The sequence below is a fragment of the Petromyzon marinus genome, chromosome 19, assembly GCF_048934315.1.
Source record: "Petromyzon marinus isolate PM22_M1 ecotype Great Lakes invasive population chromosome 19, UKy_Petmar_22M1.pri1.0, whole genome shotgun sequence".
NCBI lineage: Eukaryota > Metazoa > Chordata > Hyperoartia > Petromyzontiformes > Petromyzontidae > Petromyzon > Petromyzon marinus.
The window spans coordinates 12370069-12394046 of NC_133685.1; the positions used below are offsets into that span (position 1 = coordinate 12370069).

Consider the following 23978-nt stretch of genomic DNA (forward strand, 5'->3'; position numbering starts at 1 on the left):
CCTTCGTGACTTTACCGAAAAAAACAAAGAGTATGAATCCTTGCAGTCACGAAAGCTTCAAATCTACATGTAAAATGCGTTTATACACTTAATTAGGCTAAATTCCAGCTTCGAGAAGCTGGGAAAGTGCTGCCCCTCACTGTGTGGAAAAGATATCACTTGAACTGATCTCAAAGGTAGCTCTGTGATATCTGCTTCTGTACGTATTTTCTCGGAAAAAGGGTTGCATTACACTGTGTGAAATCTGAATGGGGTCTCTTCCTTTTATGACATAATGCTAAAAGCACAATCAGAAAAAAAGATTGTGGGGAACAGCTGAAAAAATATATGGGTGTTCAGTGCTGACCTGAAGGGAGTGTAGGTGCGTCCTGTACTGCATCGGCTGCCAGCATTAAGGGGTGGGTTGTGTGGAATGGGGGTCGCAGCTCGGCCCAATGGGTACTCCTGAAAAACACACCAACGCAGAAACAGCATGCACACATGCCTAAAGGGCTTGTCTTACCAGATTCGTGCTTTGCGTGCATCCTGAACAAGAATACACTTACTCTTTCAAAATACATTTTACACCGCTTCTTACTTTAACGGTGGTTTCTATAAACTAAGATGCCATGACACATATCATGAAGTAAAAAGGATAAAGGAGCCTGCAGCGATATTAATATCAATTTTATATGTAGGCTTTCACAACCAATATTATTCATAATTGGAAACCGATTATGAATTTTAGTATCATCAAATGATAACTATCTGCTATTGGAAAACCTCCCCTCAAACATAAAACTGTGCCATATGCCATATATCTAGTCTATGTCATAGCTGACATTATGCACTAATTAAACACTTTCTTCAGGCACTTTTGCATGCTGATTTTCATGATCTAGGTCAGCTTTCCAAAAGTGTTCCAACCTCCTCTTGCTTACTCTTTATTTAATCATTCAGATCCTTATCTGCCTCCAATAACTGTATGTATTCCTAGGAATACATAATTGCGTCCCTCAGCAAATTATTTTGTTTAGTAAACTTGTTGTATATGACTTCTGTTCATATCGACAAATGCTGCATTCTTTTTGAAAAGTTAGCGATAGGAAACGATTCCTACCTCTAGGTATTTTTGTTATACATCGACTGTCATCAGCTAATATGGCAAGGTTTATGCCTTTATTTTGCCAATCCAATTTTGATAATATATTTCCATTGTTGCTATGAAGTGTTGGTGAGAGCATATCTCATTTTATAACTCATCTGATTTATATTCTCCTGTTCTCTTCATCTAGTTTCAATGTAGTGGTGGGTCCTTCTTTGTAAAACCTTTTGATACATGAGACGAGGTCTCGAATGGTGCATCAGTGAAACTCAATTTTGGAACAAATTTAAATCACTACCCCAAAAATCCATTATTTTTGATTATGTAAATTACATGTCATTGTGATGTACTAATTTAATGTTAACAGACATATGACACGGTGCAAAGAGATGAGACAAGCACACTGAACCATGAACCTAGCAAACAAAGTTTGATTCCTGACCACAGCTCACATCAGTGGAAAGTAACATCAGAACTGGTCCTAGGCACCCATCCCCTTCATCAACTTACACTGATCACAGCGGTCAAGTATTATCAAACTCCCAAACTGACACATCATGTGAAGGTATTCATCCAGGATTGGATTAATAATGGGCTATAAATCTTCATGATTATTCGTAAATAGGGCAAGGGTTAGACAATGAAGGCAGTGAGGGTTTTTTTACAGCAATAAAGACTGTTAAAGTGTAAACTGGTGGGACTGTGGAGGAGAGGCGTGTACCTGGCGACGCCCCAATTGGCGTGGGGGGTGCAGGACAGCTCCAGCGGCGTGTCGTCACAGATGCGAGTGACGCCGACCGCCGGGTGCGGCTCCAGGGTGTGCTCCACGAGCGAGCCCACGGAGCACAGCACAAACAGCGAGCCCGCCACTGCGTGCGCCTCTGTGCCACGACACCATCGCACCGCATCGAAAGTCACATCACGTCGTGGTAACGCACAACAGTACGACGCCACGAGTCACAACGTGTCCTCGCACTGCATCAAGCATCATACCGCACCATCGTACCACACTAAGCATCACACTGCAACCATCGCATCATCACGCCAAACAATCACACCGCAGCAAAGGCACACCGTACCAATACATTGTACGAGCGCACCACAGCAAGTATCACATAGCACCATTGTACAGCAACCATCAAATTAAATAATTGTACCACACATCACACCGCATCATGCCTCACTGACACAAGCGTACTCGCACAGCTTCGTGTCCAAGGTCACTGCTAGGCTGTTGGAATTGGCTAAACCCGCCGGCCGTGGCCACAAATTTTCACAAATGAATTTAACCTGTTTCTATTAATAAATGTTCCCACAAGACCCAACCTAAAAATTTCGGGACAGTCATCTCTGCACTGACTAGTGTTCTGAGTAATAACCTTAGTGATCACTCCTTCATTTTTGGGGTGAGATCATCAGCCAGACCCAAAGCCCTCCCCTAAATTGGTTGAGAAGCACTCTATGAGACACTTCAGCACTTAGGCATTTACTAATGATGTGCTTCACTGAGATATTTACAAGGTCTGTGATATCCCCAACCTAACTACAGCTTGGGAGACCTTCAGGTACACATTTCTCCAAATTCTTAACAAACATTCTCCGTTAGATAAATTTAAAACTAAAGGCAACCGCCCACCATGGTTTGATCCTTTGATTACAAAGCTCATGAAAACTAGAGACAAGGCTTGGGCATGTGCTCAGAAAAGTAATTTGGTCAATGACTGGCTAGAATGCAGGATTTTAAGGAATAGATGCGTCAAAAAAATCAGGCATGCAAAAAATGCCTATTTTTCCTCTACTCTCCTGGAATCACATGGAAATGCCAGGATTTTCTGGAAAACAATCAAATGTATCGAAAAGGCATCCAAAACAGATAATCTGCCCGTTGAGCTTAACCGAAATGGGGAATATTTTTCATATCCCAAAAAAACAGTTGACAATTTTAACCTTCATTTTTCTGAAGCTGGTAATCTTTTTGATGATGGATTGGGAGTCACCCCTGCTCATGCAAATTCCTACACCCCTGTCCAAACATTAACGAATTTAGTTTCCAGCCAATGCACGAAAGAAATGTTCTGAAACTGTCCTACCTCAAAGGGTCCTCCTCTACTGGAGCAGATAGTATTCCCGTCTTTGCTCTACTAACTGTTGGTCACCTAATATACAAACCTATAGCCCATATTTTCAACCTGTCCATCAAAGAAGCATCAGTTCCTCTAGAATGGAAACATTCCTATGTCCGTCCACTTCACAAAGGGGGCCCTTAAAGATGATCCAGATAACTACCGACCTATCTCAATTTTGTCCCCGTTGATGAAAATTTTTGAAAAATGATTGAACTACCAAATTAGCAGTTTCCTGTCCACCAACCATCTAAAACAATCTGGGTTCTGGAAAAAATACAGCACCACATCTGCTGCATTAGACTCTCTGAATCACATTTACAGTAGCCTTGATAATAATCAGTACTGTGCCTGTCTTTTTCTTGACCTGTCCAAAGCTTTTGATACAGTAGACCACAACACCCTGCTTAGTAAACTAAGTTGCCTCGGTTTTTCAGAAAACGCAGTAAAATGGTAAAAAAAATTACCTCTTTTCTCGCACCCAAACTGTATTCAGATGGTTGGAGGTCAAACAGTGTTAAGATAACAAAAGGGGTTCCACAGGGTTCCATCCTCGGCCCCCTCTTGTTCTCTCTATATGTCAATGACTTGGGCACTGACCTGGATCATTCCAGGGTAAGTCTTTTTGCAGATGGCACGATACTGATTACTGCTGGCCGCTCTCTGGATGACGTGATTGCTAAGCTCCAGGGTGATTTCAACAAACTACAACATCAGCTAGTTGCTCTTAAACTAGTCCTGAATACCTCCAAAACCAAGGTGCTATGCTTCTCACCAGGACTAAAGCAGGAAGTTATTTTCCCCAATTACATTCCTTAAATAATTATCAAATAGAGCAAGTCAAGATCTATAAGTATCTTGGTGTCATCCTGGATTCAAAACTGAATTTTCAAGATCACATTGATTATATTGGTAAAAAGACAAAAATAAAAATTGGTTTTCTGTATCGACACAAGAACTGCTTCCCCCCTATGTTCCGTTTGGAATTGATAAAAGCTACCATACTGCCTCTACTTGATTACTGTGACATCGTGTATAAATCAGCCCCAAGTACTGTACTGAAGAAGCTTGATTCATCTATCACTCGGCCTTAAGATTTGCATTGAACTGTCCATATAGGACTTACCACTGATCTCTACATTGGGTCAAACGTAACATCTTTTAATGTTTGACGGCTTGTGCACCAGATCTTATTTATTCACGATGTACTTACACAAAAATCCGCAGACTACCTGCTGGATCTCCTCTCTGTTTCAAAGAACAAATTTGACCTCAGGTCTTTGCTCATTTACCAGCTTCACATTCCTTATTGCCGTACAAAAACTGCAAGAAGGGCCTTTGCTATTGATGCCCCCAGGGTCTGGAATGCTATTGCCAATTAACTGCAACTTGAATCACTACCTATGAGATCTTCACTCAAAACTGCTCTAGAGGAGTTGTACACCCCTAGCTGCCACTGTTATTCAGTGGCCTAAAATAAAATGTTTCGCTCCGGATGACCGCTGCAAAATATTATCTGTATTTTGATTTAGTGTGCTGATCTTAAAGGTGCATTGAAAAATTTGATACTCCGACTGATGCTCCTGTTGTTGTGGAGTGACTCATGCAGCCAGCTATGGCTCTAGGGTTTGGTGTTACATGTTGTTTATGTCGTTTATTGTGAAAATTCGGTCACAGTTCCTATGATCACTGTTATATTGCTTTTATGGCTTTATTTTGGTGATGTCGAAAACGTTTTTTGGTTTGGCCATGTTTGTTTGTTGTAGTATGGCGTTAGACTGATGGCCTTAATCTAAGTTGTCTTGTGGTTGTTGTTGTTGTTTGACTTGCATCCCACTGGGATTTTTGCACACAGCGTTGGTGTATGGTGCTTTTTCAGGAATATTTTGCTGTTTTTTCCTGGATTTTCTCTTTGCACAGTCACATAGTCACTTAAAGATGTTTCTTGTTCATGTTTTTGTTTTTTGTTTGTTGCGGTTGCACCCGATTCAAGAGCCGAATGGCTCGCAGGGCTATACCAAATAAATGAAACTGAAACATGAAGGAAAATGGTGGCATGCACCCTCTTCCAGGTTAGGCTGTGTATTGAGCATTTCTCTCAAGCTTTCACCACGCACTACTGCGGGCATCAGTAGATACCCGCAGTCGTGCACGATGCTTGCAGTGATAGATAAATACATTTTGTTTTGAACTGATCAGTCTCATGTGGCCGTGGGCCATATGAAATCAAGTTGCCAGCTGTATCTAACATGCAGGCCATAGATTCTACAACCCTGGACTAAAGAATTGATGTAAAATGTAGGTAAAATGGATGAATTTTTGACAAATGTGCAAATTGTAGTTTTTTATGTGTTGATTGCAACAGATGCATTAAACAAAATAATCAGTTAATGTCCAAAAGACTACTGATGTATCGTATTAAACTGCGTGACAAGGTAACAGTAATCACTGTGGGTCGATTATTGGAAGTTCGTGTGTGTGTATGTGCGGTTCTGTAGTGGTTAATTAACCACAAACCCAGCGACTTCCCATTCATGGCTTCATCAGTGGCGAATACTTGAACTAGTCTCACTGAGGTAAACTCATCCAGGACCAGGGAGACAAGCATGGTGCTTGCCACACCACCTCCCATGCTGTGCTCGTGCTCACTAACATCACTCCATAGGTGCTCTCTAACAGCACTTGCATCTCTATACGAGGAATCGTTGTGTGTGTGTGCGGTACGAACCCAGCAACCCGAGCTGGATTCCCATTAATAGCCAAATTGGTGATGATATCTGAACCAGTGCTGGGCATCCTCTAGGTTGACTCAGCCTCAAATAAGTACTTGATGTGATGTTTAAACATTGCCACGAGGGGACAAAGGAAGGCCAGGCATGGTGCTGGCCAACCACCCCCTCGTGTGCCATGGCAGCCATCGTAAGTGCTCGCTAACAGCACTTGCTCCAAAGTCTGTCAGAGGATCTTTGTCTTTGTGTGTACTCCATACCTTTCTCGCGGGTGTGCGCAGCCGTGTTGAAGGGGGAGTGGGAGGGAGCGAAGCACGCCGACACGCACACCTCACGCACGCCGCCCGTTGGCTGGGGAGACGTGCGCGGCGCGCCCTTGCTGTGAGGCAGGACACAACGTGCAACGCCGTTAGAGCTTACTCTCACACAGCCGCCACACCAACGGACAGATTCATCCCCTTCGGAGACGGACCAATCAAATCAGCTCACGTGTAGGTGCTGCATGGGTTGCTGCATCATGGAAGATGGAGAACGTCATTCGGCAATGGAGTGAGCATGGCTGACGATTATGATGATGAAGTCCTGTGTGTGAATGGGTTCTCACCAGGTTCTCAACAAAAAAATGTATACTTATTAGGCATGTAATGATGTATCGGGTCATTGATAAAAATTGATTATTATGCTCATTACTTATGGGAACAGATGAATTACAAGTATTAAATAAAAATTATCAGCTATTGTTACAATTGTGAACGTATGTTGAACTTTTTTCACAGCCTATATAGCAAACCTTGCTAATTGGAGGTGCGAAACAGAGCAAACTTATTTGTACAAATGAAACGTAAAAAATAGAATGCAAAAAAAGACAGCAAAAGCGACAGAAAATAATCCAGTCTTGAACTGAATCATAACCCCAAATCTCTTGGGGTTGTAAACCCATTGAGCCGAGTGGTTTATTATTGCCATGCCTCCCAGGCAGGGCTTAGTTTCTAAATTCATATTTTCGGGGGGGATCGCTGGTAGGCCGGAGGCATGTCACTAAGTAGCCTCAACCATGGTGAGAGAAGGATATTGGAAATGATGTGCTGGGTGTTAAAATATTTTCCAGGTCGAAAACCCGGACAGACCCAGCTAAAACGAAGCCCTGCTGACGAGTAAATGAGACACACTACTGTTACTTGAATATCATACGACTCGAAATAAATAATTCTGCTGTGCAGTTAAAATTCACCATACATGGTGACAGCCATTGCCTCAGTGTCACAGTTTAGTTTAATATTGAATAGCCATCTTGGTTCAGTAGGTCTTCGCACAAATAACGTGAATTGTGAAGTCGAAGAGAGGGGTGACTTTCCTTGAGCATGCTGGAAAGTTATGTAAACAAAATATATACACGTGACACCACCAACACTGCCAAAATGTCTAATTAGTTCACAGAAATTGAATTATACTCGAGCTCCTCACGTTCCGAAATAACTCCTCTAACTTGGAAGTATATGTAACCTTGGAGGATGCTCGACAAATAATGGCTCATAAATATATATTGCCTAATAGCCATACAACATAAGGTACTTACAAATACAATATTAAAATGACACATTATTATATATAGTTATGGACTGTGACAATACAGTTTCCAAATTCTACACACACCACTCTTAATTAAATGTGCTAAAAACACAAATAACACAAACTGCAAAGGAAAATCAATACAAAAAAACAAATGAGACTACATTTTTATCACAAATCTACAACACATGTTTCACAGTAAATGAACATTATTATCATTAAACCTGACACTGTTTGACACAAAGGTCAAACTATGCACAAGTTATGAGTTTATACAGTAACCAGCAGACTACCAGCAGGTGACAAAACAAACGGCGAAATAACACAACTTTGCAAATCAACTTCAATCTTGAAACAATACTTCTGCGTTAAAATTAATTCACATTTTCCATATACATATAGAGACATGTTTTTGAATTAAGTGAGTGACCATTATGCCAAAACACAGGCACACACTACAAATACAGAGCAATGGGGGATATTTAACATCATCCAGAAAATGATAACACTGTACTAACAAGACTTCTGCAGAACACTGTGCTTGTGTTATTCAATACAGACATACCAGAACTTTGTTTTGATCTGGTACACATTTACACTCGTCAGACCTTTGAACCAACAGAAAACGTAAAGGCCCAGTTTTGTCCAATATATTTGGCACAAGTGCAAGCAGGTTAATGCTTGTAAATACATCCAGGCTGGACCACAGGTGGGGGATATGGTGAGTGTGAATGCCCTAGAAAGTCCACCACATGACCAACACTTATGTCGCACATCACACCGCACACCCCACTCACCAGGGTGGTGTAATAGCCAGACAGCCAGTGGCAAAGAGGCCAGGCCTAGGCAAGGAAAAGGCACAGAGAGGGAGAGAGAAGGAAGGAGACTGTGTGATCTCGGCTAGCACTGTGCAGGTGTTTTATGTCTGTCAAGTCTACCCTGTACCACACATGCCTGCACAGGATTTCATGCACCCTTCATTAAACAGGTCACATGCATGACAATAGGTGGGGAATTACATCAAAAGAAACACTGGTCACATGCCTACACATCATGGTGACATGCTGTGTCTTAGGCTTCAATGAGGGTCGGCATGTGGGATAGCCCATGAAAGTCCACAGGTATGCGTTACTACAAGGGGGTTCCAATGGTAATATACACAGCAGATAACCTGCTAAGACAAGATACATCAGGATTTAGGAATCAAGCCAATATGGGGTAGAGGACCTCACTCTAAAGAGGCAATAGACCATGTTCATATGCACTAGCCACATCGATAGGAAGGGAGAGTGCCTACATCTTCACCCCACCATATGTAATCCACCAATGGGATTCGGGTCGCTACATAAGTAATGCAATGTAAAATGATGTTTTCACAGTCATGAGTGCCGTAATGTTGGGAATGCGTGATGATGCGTGATGCGGTGTGCAAGACATGGCACACTGACTCTAAGCATCTGGCAATCACACATGAGCACTCTCGCATTGCTTGCCTGAGTCCACTTTATTCAGACATAGTGGTCTCATGCAGCGTGGTGCTACACGCCATGAACAGGGCATGTGGCGTGGTTACCCGGTAGTGAGCGAGCCCAGGGTGAGCGGTTGCTTGACTTGCGCGAGTGGAATTGTGACGCCTGGGTGGGGGAAGGGCGGCAAGCGTGGGTTCCCGTAGCTGAAGCTGGAGCGGCTGCTAAGCACCTCCTGCCTGGTTAGCTTGCCTGGGGCACGCAAGAACACACACGACATTCAATACACCCAGTGAGCCGTACCATCTTCACATATGTGCCACATATTTGTGCAAAAGAGACCTCACATCTTATAGATGCTATCCATTTTTTTCTCAAAACCTCTCTCCAAGTCTTTTACTCTCGGTCCCTGTCTTTGTGTCTCTTTGTGTGGAAGTCTCATTCTAGGCTTCTCAATGCCTTCCTCGTATCTTTCATTTCTATGTTTATATCTCTACGACCTCTCTTCCACCAATTTGCACTGGGTGCCAACTTGGCGTTAACACCGCTGTGCCTATGAGGATAACAGGGCACATTCATAGACAAATTGTATACAAACGCAAGAGATGTGCACAATTTCTGGACATACCATACAAGCAAGTGACAAAACAAGCCTGAAACACAGTAACAATTGTCCTACACAGCTCTCCAATGTTATTTTTCCAACGTTTTGCTCCATGTGCTGGGAGCTTCTTCAGGAATTTAATTCATGCGGCACAACCCGGAAACACATTGAAGAGTTAAAATATGAATGACCTTACCATGGTGAGGGGACGCTCCTGGGCTGGGTGCAGGGCTCCCCGCGCTAATGCCAGCCCCGGCACCACCGGCTCCACCTGCCCCAGACCCGCCTGCGCCATGCTGTAGCTGCATCTGTTGCACTTGGTGCAGCTGCAAGGAGATTGGGCCCATCTCGTCGAGGCCTGCGCTCTTATGGAACCGGCTTAGGCGGTTGGCAACGCGAGGGGTGGTGTGCGTGCGCACGCAGCTCACGCCGCCATAGGGGCACACGGCGAAGACGTGGCACGTGCCACGCAGGGTGCAGGCGCACACCCAACGCCCGTCGTCGCTCACGCTGAGGTCTTGGACCTGCACGCAAGGACGTACATACATTATTCACATAGTCTTCCTCTCAGCAAGAATCCCAGTATTGCATGGAGCCAGATGCTTATATTTTCATTTTCCATATGCTTTCCTGTCTCCCTCTTACCGAGTCACATCCACTGTACTCGTATCTCAATCCACAACATCGTCCTATCTCATGCTCGGTCTCCCTCGTCTCCTCCTGTCCTGGACCAACATCTGTATAGCCGTTGTAATCACATCTTCTTTGTCTCTTGTACATCACGAAACATGGATGTAAGAAACATATTGTATGCGAACAGCTCTTTTGTTAAATCAGTACAGCAAAATCCACTGCCGTATGATACTTCCATACACACTCATCTATGCTCTCCGCCTTCACCAACCTACAATGAAATTAGACTATCCTGGTCATGTTGAGGTCAAACAACCCACGGCACCCACATGGAAAGGAAAGGCCCTCATCCAACAGTGGATTGACAAAACGGCTGTAGGTGTGCATAATGTGCATGTGCATCACTACACAGTGGTGAACGTGTTTGTACAACAAAAAGGTGTGTTGGGGTGGTGCTCACCTGTGCGTCCGTGTCCCCGCGGTGCAGCGTATAGAGGTGGTGCACGGCGGCCTGCGCCGACACGAGCGGATGAGCCATCACGCGGAACACGTGGAAGTCGTGACCCTGAGCATCGGCCGTCACGAGCAGCAACCCTGGAGAGAAGCATTGTGAAAATAAGTGCAAGCGCAGTGACGTAGCTGTCGAGTGTGCAAGCGGTAAAATTGCACTGAGGCCCACGTGCAGGAGGGGCCCAAGTACCAACATTGGACAAGGGGCCCACATTAATTCCATGCACCAGGGTCCATGCCAACCGTGCTAGGCCAATGTGTACGTGTCACACCCCCTAAATTGTATCAACATCCCAATTTAAAGCACACGCTGTGATCACAACAATTCATCATCATCATCAGTCATGATATATACACTGGCACAGTGTAGGAAAGTGCACTAAAAGTGGAGGGAAAGTTTAGAAAGTAAACGGAGAACACATTTAAAGCACAAGAGGAGAGTTATGAAAATAGATGGAGATGCTAAAAGATTGAACACACAACACCATTATGAAATAAGTCAGAGCACACAACACAAAAATGGAGACTGTCATAAAAAGCAGTAGGAGCATGATTACTGTAAGAAGGCTGATGATTGACAATTCACAAATGATGGCCCCGAGAAAAAAATAGGGAACCATAACACATACGAGAACCTTAAAATTTGTGGTCACAACAGTTGCAGATCCTAACATTTCCAAACATAACTATTACCAACACCGACGCATTCCCACTGAAGTTTCAAGCTAAACCACCAAAATGCTTGATTGCAAGATTTTGCAAGAAATGTAAAACAGTTCCTTCCTGACACACCACATGCAATTGCCAGCAAATGCCGTCAGTTTAACACGTAGGCTTTCGTGACCAAATATTAATGTGTCATTAAATATTAATGTGTCATTAAACCTGCCACCGCCGACACAGCCAATTCTGGCTGTCGCCTGATCAGCCTGGTTGTAATTACCGGCAAAAAACGCAGGACCCGAATTGTAAATGTTATGGGTTTACTCTCCAACACACCGGTGTGCTGAACGACACATTTATATAACGCGATCTGACCAAGAAAAAACCTATATTATGGAAATGCTGTCAGACTATCAATTCCACACATTCAAGGCGAGTTGATGCCAAGTAGGTTTATTTTCTGAGTATTCGAGCCATGTGATGTATTCATACCAAAGCAATGTGGTGGCAGCACTCATATGCAACAATAGACTGGAGACAGTTATAATTACTCTCTGGTTCTTTCGGTAAAGTCACGTAGATAGAAAAAATAATTTAAAGAAAACACGAAATTTCAGTCGCAATACAAGCAACCGACATCAGGTGAGAATAGACGGACGCTTGTGTTGCGCCCGAAACGTCGTAATTTATTTTATACCTACGTGACTTTACCGAAAAAACCAGAGAGTATGGATTCCTGCAGTCACGAAAGCTTCAAATCAAGACAGTTATACTTGTTTTTCAAGCGAGTCATTTTTACATTCTTCGGCAGAGTGCTCACGTGGTGGTGTGCGGCGAAGCTGACGACCCGAGTTCAATTTCCAGCCACGTCTAACATAAATTTGCAAGTTTATCTGAATTGGTACTGTACACCCATCCCCTTCAACCCATGTTTGACCATTGTAGTGAAGTATGGTCAAACAACCCCAATGACTGACATTGCATGGAGAGGCCTCTATCCAAGTGACTAGACAAAGGGTTGAAAATTATTGACATTCTTGACTTAATATGCTTTAAAAACCACCTCAACCACTCCAAGTGGTTAGTGATTAAAGGGGGGCGGTGGTGGTTATGCACATGGCTTTTATCCTGCACTGTGGAAGCGAGGGTTGGTGGATCACACAAATGTTGTGAAACTCCCTTCCCATAGTCATCGAGGTGCCATACCCTGGCTCGTCAAGGGAAGGTGGTGCAGCAAGTGTGCACTATCATCTGTCCCCATCAGTATAGGATAATGTTGCCTCCTTGCATGTGTGGGTGTTCTCCGGTTTTTCCCACATGTATAAATACTCATTACTTTGCTGGCAACATCTTAATATAAGTGAGCCTCCATATTTGCGGATGGTGCAGCATTGAGTGTATTGCGATTCCATAAATTACGCTATGTAAACATTCAATATTATACAATTTTTGTATAAAACATTACCACTAACGATGATTAACATAGATCAGTTTAAGGCTGGACCAGGTCTCTCAAGAGCTCATCTATAAGGTGCACAGTAATAGCAGGTTATTGCCTATGGCTCGCATAAAGGGTTCATAAAGTTCAAAGTCAAAATATTTTCTTTACTTGGAACCAACGATAACCTTAACCCTGATCTACCTAAGGATTATGCAAACCATATACAAAAACACGAGGAACTCACCGCTAGGATCGAAGGTCATGGCCGAGATTGGGGTACCGTCGTGTGCTGGGAAATGAGCCACAACCCCATCCCCTTCTCCCTCTTCACAAACCTCCACCTACACACAAACACATTACAGTGTCAACAACTACTACTCGTACTGTACTTGAACCAAGCAATGTGCCTGAAAGAAGAGTAAACCAAAACAATAGACATCAACAACAAGCAGCCACTGCTGGATGCAGGTCTCCCCCCCAAGCTGTCGTAATTTCATCCTCCTGCAATGTGGACGTCCATCTCACACCTCCACATGAGCTGAAGTAACCTCTCCATCTCCGTGGTGAAAGTCATTCCGGTCGTGGTCCCTCCTGCGGCTGCCACGACAGTTGTTAAGTTTCAACCACCGGCCATCATCGCTTCCAATGATGTGTGCTGCTCAAGCCCACCACATACTTTTTTTCTAACAATTAATGACGTGTAAATTGCGTATATTCTGTAATCAATGTGTACCTCTTTCCATTTCTCAATGCAATATCAAGCTTACGTCTCTCCAAACTTATTTATACACTTGTCAGGTTTTCCTGTCTTTCTTAGACACATACAAAACACAAGTATGTAGTACAGAGGCAAACACATTTACACAAATCATAATAAAACAAGTGAAAAAGATGTCAAATTATACCATCCGAGATATTAAAATTTAATCTACATAAAATATCGCCCACCCTTTTGCATTAACAAAATTATCGTACAAAACCGATCAAGGTACGGCATCAACCGACAATATTAGATGACAGGCACTCGAGCGTGAGACGCTACGTATCCCGCACCTGCCCATGCCGGACACATTCAGTGTCGATGATGGTGACAATCCCAGGAAGGTGTGCATGTCTGCGCGGTGTAGGGGGTGGACCCCCATCCTCCTCGCAGCCCCCCGGGCCCATCCCCGTTCCACGTACCCCACCGGCAAGCCTGCCGACTGCCTCTCCAAACAGAGACAGGCCAGAGCGAATTGTCTGCACACGAGACAAAATGGCCAAGAAGTGCAATCAAACAATAGATTATATAGGATGCCACAATGAAGTAGACAAATGTTTACGACTTAATTTTCACCAGAGCGGGACATGAATGGTGCATGCATAGGGGTACCTTGGCAGCACTGATCACAGTGGCAGTGTAGGACTGCACAGCATCTCCGCTCACTCCACCATACGTCTGGTGCCTCTGTACCAACTGCCAACGGCACCAAATACACGCAAGGCAGAGCGGCGAACTACTCGTACCAGCACACCTGTGCGCCCCATTTAGGCCACAACATGAGCAAGGCATCGTGCAAAAATGCTCGATGTCGCCATGTAGTACATGCAGGCAACAAACATCTAACATACTCTCAATTGAAAGGTCAATGAATATGGGTGTAATGATGCATCAACATATCGATACATGCAATGAATTTTGTGTGTGCAAAAATAAATGTCTTTCATGAGTTTATGCTTTATGTAATGGATTTGGGAGGGGGGGGGGATTGTAAATTGTTGCACCCATAATAATGAGGATGTGAAATGTGAGACTTGCGTTGCAACATACATAGCGCGCTCCAACCTTAGTGTCAGCATAAGCGAGCCAGCGTGACCCAAGCGCCAGCGGGTTTGGATTCGGTCCTGGACTGGGGTAGCAACCTGAGGCAGTAATGGACACACAAGAATAACACATATATTAAGACTTCATGAATATAGCGGATATTTGTGGATGAGGAAAGTATACAATATTTTTTTTTTACCTTTGTCAGTCATATTAGTTAATTTATCTAGTTGTAAGATAAATCACTATAAGACCGATTTTGGTACACAATGATTCAGAGAGTTAAAATTACATTCTGAAACAAAAGCATTTACATTTTGCCAAATTGCATATTCCATGAAAATGTGTACACCACAGATGCAGACATGTTTGGGAATGTGTGGCACCAAATATTAAAATAAGTGCAGTACTATCTCTTATGGATACTCATACACATTTTGTGTGCCTGTGGGTCCATATTATTTTTATTATATATTTATAAAACGCCTTATGTCCAATCAATGAAGAATATCAACTAAAACCATACAAATCATCCATTTAGATACAATATATCTCCATCCATAGAAATACCCCAAAAGTGTCAAGAATGCCAAAGTAAATATGTATGCGAATACTTGTGACTTGCTATTATTCCTATAAAAGGTCACCGATGATACTGGCGTGTGCTTTGAAGACTAGCATGGTGGGTTTGCAACGGTGCAAAATAAGAACTCTGCTTTTGTCTCACTTGTGATAAAGAAGGTCTTGACGAGTGTACGGCTATCGAAAGCTGCCAATTTCTCTTGTAATGCCACCACCAGAACCCTACACACTCACAAATACAAAATATAAAATTAGTATGGTTCAGACCATTAGCCACAAATACATCATTTGGAATTGTGTCTAAATGACACAGATGTGCTGTGGGAAATAATTTTCACCAAGATAACTGCATATATTTACACAATGAACCCGGGAATTGGTACAACTAATGCAACCAACACACATACATAAACACAATACAAACTATAAACAATAGCTGAGCTAACCTAAAATAATTTGTCAATAATTACACCATAAGTAAAACAAAATCTCGTTTTTAATGCATTTGATTTTCATCAAAAAGTTATTGGTATTGCAAGAATGTTGCCATGATCAAACTGTTATTCCTTAAGGCAGCATTCATTATCTTTTGTTTTCAAATCTGGATGAGAAATATTGAATGCCGTTTCGGATGACTTACCACAATTGCCTAATAATAAAATAATCTGGAGCACCATTTTTAAGGTTTTACAAAGTCCTTGAATCAAGTGTCTCACACCAACGAATATAAACAAAATAGCCGACACATCACAGGGTCAGCAAATTAATAAGCACCCTCTCATACCTACCTGTGGTTGGCATGCAGATTAAAGATGGGCGTTTTGAACTGAATGGATTTCACCACCTCTCCTGTACGCAATGAGCGCACCTCCACACCGCAGTATGGCTGAGACCTGCGGCGAATACATCGCGTAGGGGGTTAGTGCCATGATATCACGTGGCGGCCAGTGTGCCAAAAATGCCACAGAACAGTGATTGACAGGTGGGCGCTCAGTGAGAAAGCTGGCTTAGCTCACCCGGTGGATGAGGCTCCATCGCACGTGGCTAGTAATGGCCGCTTGTCTGCAAACAGGTCTTTCCTGTCCACGCCTGTAGTGTGACATGGAATGGATGACACCGAGACCCAGAAAACGTCTCATTCATGGTTGAAGATTAGACTATTGTGAACTTTTCATTCTTCACACATAAGCATGCACAACTGCATCGAATCATCTCTTAAACCGATTTTTACACTCATGATACACACACCAAACCAAGGGATAAAAAAAAATGTATTTACAGATTATGCTAATTATATGCAAATGTGTAATTAGGGCGAATGTCACAAATAAGACAATGAACAAGAGGCAATACAAACTGCTCTTCCAAACACAAAGAATCAGTAAATGCCTAGTAACAAGCAGAGTGAGGTTTATGGTACGCATTGCAACTCATGGCTTGTCCGTAGCCAACGTTCACTCACCAGAGTGTGGTGTGGGAAGCAGGCGAGCACACCTGACCGGGCCACTTCTCACCGAGTACAACTCCTGAGCTTCTCCACTGACCTACACTCAACGCATGGACATTAGACAACAGATGTAACAAGGAACACTCGCGTTTGCCGTTTCCAATACATGGCACTCACAGTTAAACAGCTAACAAGTATAATGAACATACCCCACTCTTTTGTACATCATCTTGAGCAACAGTTGTACTTAAACACTCTAAAAATCCAAACTATATGGTATTGTAAGGTGAACAAAGCAATGTGATTGAAGTCTCACTCCGAGTACTTATAATGTTCTCTGGGTGATACACATGCCATATACCAGGGGTGGGGAACGTCCGGCCCGCAGGCCGTATAAGGCCCGCAAAACCATTTGGTCTGGCCCTGCCAAGGCAACCGCAGGCAGGACCCGAAATTCAATAAATCTAGGAGCAAACCTGGAAAAGCAGTTGCGAGTAGCAACATCATCAATACCAGCTAACATCACACACCTCAAAGAGAAGCAGTTCCAGCCATCACTTTAGGAGTGAGTCAATTAAATCTTTGACCAAATATAAAAGGCTAATTTTTAAGTTGATAATTTTACATGGCCCGCGAATGATGTTATAAATATCCAAATGGCCCTTGGCAGAAAAAAGGTTTGCCGCCCCTGCCATATACAAAGGGAATATATTTAAATGACTACATTTATAAAGGACTATCCTTTATAAATAATTAAATAGGTGTTCTTAGTGAGGCATTGATAGTATTAGTACTGATACATTTGTACAAATAATCATGTTCGAATGTAAAAAAAAATATATAGGACTCATTTGGAGTAGAATTGTCTCTGATATTCACCATCACAAGTAGAAATGGAACCTAGTTCACTGTGAGAGATTATCTAAAGATAAACTACAGCAATACAAACTCTTCAAATAAACATGCATATTGAATTGTACATGTGAAATCAGAAAAGGTGTACACTTACAGGCAGGCCCCATATGTGCATGCCAGTGTTGTAACCCAGCATCAGCAGTAGGGGGGGCGTGCTTGCCCCTCCTCCACCTTCCCACAGCTCAGGGTTCCTGCTCACATCTGCAGCACACGCCAAAACACGGGACGCATTAAGGCCAGGCTCATACTCCAAACAGCCCCGGGGCTTCTCATCCATTATGAGCGGCACAGGCAGTAAAACATACCGCAGACAAAACAAGAGTATCTTTGAACCAATACACACAAGCCGATGACGAAATAACCTGAAAGGTGAAGCTAAGAAAAGGTAGACCCTGCATAGTGCCTGGATAGGCAACCACTATGCACAAAACAGCAAAATCCAACGCTGTATTATGCTCCAACTACCACTGCCCACACATTTGCGGAGAATATAACATAACCGTGCCCTTGCTCCCAAACATTGCAGGAGTCTGCATTAAGCACAATAAAATCACCACAGCATCAAAGCGTTAAGGGATGATAATGGCATGAATCAATGGGGAGCCGAACTTTTGAACAATTCTTCCAATAAAATACGAGTCAATCTTCTAGATTATTTTGGCTCCCATTGGTTTGTATTAGACGTTGTTTTTCATCATTTTGGAGGCAAAATGTTAATTCAGAAAAGTTACACTTTTGCAGGTAGGTTCTAGCTGAGAAAAAAAATATTTTTGTTTAATTTGTTTAAATGTTTTTTTGTTCTGTGCAACATACCATTTGAGAGATAGTTGTACATACATTATGATATATATAATGCCTGTGCTCTCCACTTTCACTAACCCACATTGACCAGTGCAGTGACTGAAGTATGGTCAAATAACCACCATGGCCCGCACACCGTTGGAAGCTGCATACCCAGATGTTGATTAACAAAAACTTTAAAGCTTTCGTGACTGCAGGGATTCATATTCTTGGTTCTTTCGGTAAAATCACGTAGAAGGGAAACAATAAAATAATAAAAATATCAAACAACAAAAATCTCATGTTTCGACTGCAACACAAGCAATCATCATCAGGTGTGAAAACCACAACAAGAAAATTTGAAAAAAGTCGCGGTTTTTTAACGTTAGCACCACGGAGAGCTATTTGACAGTTTGTTCAGATGGACGAGGCCATCTATGTTCGGAAAAGAGGAGGGGGGAGACGAAAAATAATGGATGCGGTCTGAAAGCCACCTTAAGCGTGATCAATCAATTAAGACCCGAAATGGTTTATAAAATACTTCCAATGATTGCTAAGCCAGAATCCATCTTCTCGGTTGAAATTGTCTCTGTGTTTGTATATGTGGATAGCCTCATGAACGAATCTCTCATGGTAGCCAGATGGCTTGCAAAGAACCTCTGTCTTGGAGAAGTCAATGTCATGTGAGCCTACTGAATTATAACAGTGATCTGCCACGGCCGAGGTGTTGGTCCTACCGTGTTTCAGGTCTGCTTTGTGTTCACGAATGCGGTCCGAGACATGTCGTTTGGTTTCTCCAATGTAACTACTACCACAGAGGCAACTTAGTTTGTAGACGCCAGGGTACTGTATGTTCGGAATCACATCTTTTACAGATGGAACCAAATCACGAATTTTATGTAATGTGTTGAATCGGACCTGGATCTTGTGTTTATTCAAGATTTGAGATCTTTTTTGTGATCCCCGCAATGTAGGGTAAAGTGATGGTTTTGAAAGACTCCTCAAGGGATATGCGTACATGTGTAGTGTAATAGCGCTGGCTGGTGGACAGCAGCGGCAACTGTGGTGGACAGACAGTGCACACGCCTGTTAGGGTGTGCAGGTGTGTGGCAGAGAGAAGGAACTAGGACATGGGTTATGGAGGACCTCATCTGGAGGCCCCTGGAACCTGCTAGCGGGTTCGAGAAGGGAGGCGCAGTCAGGGCGGAGCCAAGTCGCGCTGGTAGCATAAAAGAAGCCGAGAGCGGGAGCTTGAGGCTGCTGGTTTTGGTAATGGACTCGTCTTGTTGTTGCTGTCATCTCGCCACCGTCGTCGCTAAACGTCTCCGCTAGATATTGCGCTACAAAGGATAGTAGTTGGCTATCTCAGTCAGCGCCATCAGTATTAGATGGCCAGTGTTGTGTACAGGCTAGGCTAAGCTACTGCGGAGAGTGTGTGGATGAGACCGTGGAAGTTGTTAATAAAGTTGCCTCCTAGAAACTCATGTCTCTGAATCGTTGACACTACGTGTGTATAATAAATGTGTCATGTCAAACATTAATAATCATTGTGTTTACTCAGATACAGAATGTGTTAATGGATGTGCAATATTCATTGGAGACTGCCATATGTGCAGTGTGCCTTTAGTTCATACCATTGAGATCAGCCTTCTCAAAGCGTACCCACACCACACGCTCCTTCTCATCTGTTACTGGGCTGCCCGCATATGCCTGCAACTCAGCATGCATGCACAACAAGCAGGCATACACATCAACCATGACCGCAAACTGCAAATCACTCAGAGCACATAACACATGATGGCTACACCGTACAAAGCATGGCAAATGCAAAGGACTAAACTTAAAAAGAGCAGACCGTTAGTTTTCAGTGAAATAAATGAGATGGGGGAAAGCCGATTCTGACCATTAACTTAAATATTACCTTATTTGTGGAAAGTGTGTGCAAAATAGTTATTTGTATGTATTGAACTTTTTTTCGCACAGTACGTAGCCAAGCGTGCTAATCAGAGGTGCTGGCTTGGTGTAAATATGAGTGTTTGCTTAACACAATGAGCTTGGCTAGGGCAGCCTCACCTGCGGCACAACATCCTGTATGAATGTAAACACACTATCCATGTACGACTGCTCTCTGCAAAATCCACAAGAACACAACATTCAACATCACACGTGTGACCAAGTGTACATTAGCTGTTACGACTGCATAAATAACATTTACAGAAGGAGGTTGAGTTTATGGTATTAGTGAAATGCTTTACATTTTATCTGGCCATCAACGCAGAGTATTTATGATTCATTGCTTTAACTGCACCATTAAACTATAAACTATTTCATTGTTTGCTTTCGATGTACCATTGCCGTCGGATTGACATAAAGAGACAAGAAGATAATCACAACGATGAGGGAACAAACAATTGGTGGGCATCGTACTGACTGCTAAGAAAAGTAATTGGGTTTGGGAATTACATATCGCCATAAGAGATGATGGCCAACGGATGTGTTAATGGGATGGAAACCAAAAAAGAAAATATGCCCAAGGCGACCACAGTAGAGGAGCGATAAGATCGGCACCTTGCAAGACTTAGATGCACTGTGGCATCACGGAAAAGTCTGGGATGACAATAGCAAGGGGGAGACCTTAATCCAGCAGTAGACAGAACATGACTGATATTGATGATGGCACCCTTAGGCAACATGAGAGTTGTTTTATTTATTTAGTGAGAACATAACTACATGGACAATGGCACAATCATGCCGATGACATCGGTGTTTGTAAAGTGAGTGAACAACGCACGTCTCTGGCTGAGGACGCACGATGGCTCCACCAGCACTGCACCGGCTCGCTCGCCAAGGAGATTCCATCCTGAAATAGATTCAAGAACACCTGTCTCAAATTCAACAGTCACTAAACATACCTGTTTCAACCACAACACTTCAACACACGCGCCCGTCTGGACCAAAGACATATACAGTATCCCCAATACAGCCTACACAGGCTGCGGGAGAAAGTGCTGTTAGTGTGCTGCTATGAAGGTCGGAATATTATACAAGAGAGTAGTATGGCCAGCACTACGCCCAGTCACCTGTCTCCTCAGTGCTGATGATTATACATCACAGAGGGTTCTGCTTTAAGGTTAAGTCTACCTAGGAGAGGCCCTGAACCAGTTCAAATATTCACCACCGATGTTAGCCTTGACCAGGAATGAAATTCAGGTCATTGGGATAATAGTACAGTGTGCTAACCGATGCCTCGATCGCACCCTAACATTTCAACACACGCCTGTATGACATACAACAGTCAACACAGGAGGTTGTGTCGTCAAGACACGCCTGCCTCACTCTCTACAGTTCAACACACCCCTGCATCACCATCAACAGTCAACACACACGCCTGCCTCACTCTCTCCATTCAACAAACACCTGCCTCGATCACTACAGCCAACAAAGGCGCCTGTATCACCTACAACAGTTAAACAAGCCTGCCTCGCCTTTACAGTCAACACACCCCTGTATCACCTACAACAGTCAACACACACCTACCTCACTGTCGTCAACACACACGCTTGTATCACCCACAGCAGTCACACACACACACTCACCTACCTCACTCTGTCAACACACACGCTTGTATCACCCACAGCAGTCACGCACTCACCTACCTCACTCTGTACAGTCAACACACACGCTTGTCTCACCGACAACAAACACACAATCCTGCCTCACCCTATCGAGTCAAAACACACCTAACTTACTACTCAACAGTCAACAACACACACTCAACACACACGCTTGTATCACCCACAGCAGTCACACACACACACTCACCTACCTCACTCTGTGGTCAACACACACGCTTGTATCACCCACAGCAGTCAAACACACAATCCTGCCTCACCATATCGAGTCAAAACACACCTTACTACTCAAGTCAACAACACACGTCTGCCTCAGTATTAAAATTCGACACCCACCAAGCCTAACTCTCAATAGTCAACATACATGGACGGCTATCAAGAAATCGCGAAAGTCAAAAACATACGCGCAATGGAGGTTGTGTCGTAATCTGTCCTCTGGCCACAACAGTGTCTACTGTCTGTCTTTAGTAAATTTACTCATTGCGACCAACACTACCGAGGGAAAACTGTATGAGAACATCCGTTCGAACAGTTTTTTGTTTGTTTTAAACACAGGTTTATTTATCGAACTCTGGGTAAAATCAATCCGAATATGACTTGATGCGGTTAAGCAGTCAAATACTGTGGCTCGCAGCGCAGTATGGCAAATAACAGCGAGACCGACCAGCCCCGTGTCACTCTCACATGGCCGCGAGGTCACAGGAGTGAGAATTTGTCTCTACCGAGGTGAGGTCAACTCCCGATACCCTCGTGTCCAGCCACAGCGATATAATCGTCTATTCACGTTGGACTCGTTTTTTTCTTCAAAAGGATTACACGCGTATAACCCTATAGATTTTAGTTTTGGGTTGGATCGCGTTAATGTGTCGTTAAACCCGCCACCACCCGACACAGCCAATTAGTAAGATTTGTCACGTAAACAAAACATGCCGATTCGTTACTAGTGTGTTGTGGAGAGCAAATCCACAACATTTACAATCCGAGTACGACGTTTCGCCAGTGATTACAACTACCATCATCAGGCGACAGGCAGATTCGTGGCGAAATCCTGCTTCGTTCTTAAATAGAGGAGATACATGTGCTGTGACTTGTGAGTACCTCAGGTGTAAAGGCCATTTGGGAGGGGAAGACGCTTATATTTAAGCGATCTAACTCATAATAACATCGTGTGGATATTAGTCGCGAAAGCCTACGTGTTAAACTGACTTAAACCCCCTCTTGGTCTATCCACTGCGAGATGAGTGCACGTCGTGGAGATTATTTCACCATACTTCACCACGTATGCGTCCTCGGAAGAAAAAAAACACGGCCGTAAATAATAATTATGCAACGTTCACTTGGCCTGAAGACAAAACAATTCCGTCTATGACCACAACAATTTCAAATAATAGGTCCCAAACGGCTTTTCAGCTCAGAAGTAGCGCAGACGGTTCTCTCAGCCCCTGTGTTTTTTTTACAGCCCACCCCCCCGCCGCCACCCGAAGCAAGCGATGGAAATTCCACATTATTATGGCAGGGCCCGAAGTCGTCGCCAAGTGTTGACAAACAAACCCAGAGAGAGAGAGGACACTTTTGTAACTGTGCCACGCTTTTATAACGGCGACTACTCTGCTGTTGAGTTTCAGGTCGCGCTCACATCAAGGCGCACACACAGAGAGAGAGAGAGACAAGAGAGATGAGCGAGGGTTTGGTAGTAAAGTCTGGGGGGAGAGACGCTTACAGCCTCAGCCGGCGACGAGGCGGCCTAATCGCCGACCGCCCCCGCTGCTGCTGTTGTTGTTGATGTTGCTGCTGCCCTACTCTGGCTCTATGAACCCTAAGAATCGCACAACAAGCCGGCAGCAGCGCCCCCCGCGGTGCCCCGATTCGTCGCCGCTAAGCCACCTCGCCCCCCCCCCGTTAAAACAAAGGGCGGCTGCCCCAAAAAAACAAAAACTGCGTCGCGTTCGGATAACGTTCTCGATAGTTTTTTTTGTTAACAAAATAAAGAATTAAC

The 23978-nt window shown here is 43.6% G+C and overlaps 1 protein-coding gene across 7 annotated transcripts in view; it reads right to left on the reverse strand.

Moving 5' to 3' along the window:
- The window catches only part of BCAS3 (BCAS3 microtubule associated cell migration factor), a 35208-nt gene that overhangs the window by 10758 nt on the left and 472 nt on the right, over positions 1–23978 (reverse strand). For 2 of the 7 annotated variants that reach the window (XM_032956822.2, XM_032956816.2), the window contains exons 2-20: positions 21142–21210; positions 20424–20478; positions 19985–20063; positions 17665–17771; positions 16671–16752; positions 16225–16297; positions 15997–16101; positions 15354–15430; positions 14633–14724; positions 14195–14278; positions 13876–14061; positions 13067–13163; positions 10669–10802; positions 9772–10099; positions 9079–9223; positions 8303–8347; positions 6197–6315; positions 1806–1965; positions 347–444 (exon numbers count right to left, since the gene is read on the reverse strand). In XM_032956822.2, coding sequence (XP_032812713.1) covers positions 347–444; positions 1806–1965; positions 6197–6315; positions 8303–8347; positions 9079–9223; positions 9772–10099; positions 10669–10802; positions 13067–13163; positions 13876–14061; positions 14195–14278; positions 14633–14724; positions 15354–15430; positions 15997–16101; positions 16225–16297; positions 16671–16752; positions 17665–17771; positions 19985–20063; positions 20424–20478; positions 21142–21209 — 2134 coding nt within the window. In that variant the 5' untranslated portion in view covers position 21210. Of the gene's footprint in view, positions 1–346; positions 445–1805; positions 1966–6196; positions 6316–8302; positions 8348–9078; positions 9224–9771; positions 10100–10668; positions 10803–13066; positions 13164–13875; positions 14062–14194; positions 14279–14632; positions 14725–15353; positions 15431–15996; positions 16102–16224; positions 16298–16670; positions 16753–17664; positions 17772–19984; positions 20064–20423; positions 20479–21141; positions 21211–23702; positions 23851–23978 lie in introns of those variants that run through there. The other 5 variants (XM_032956819.2, XM_032956820.2, XM_032956821.2 and 2 more) reach the window with 5 other exon arrangements.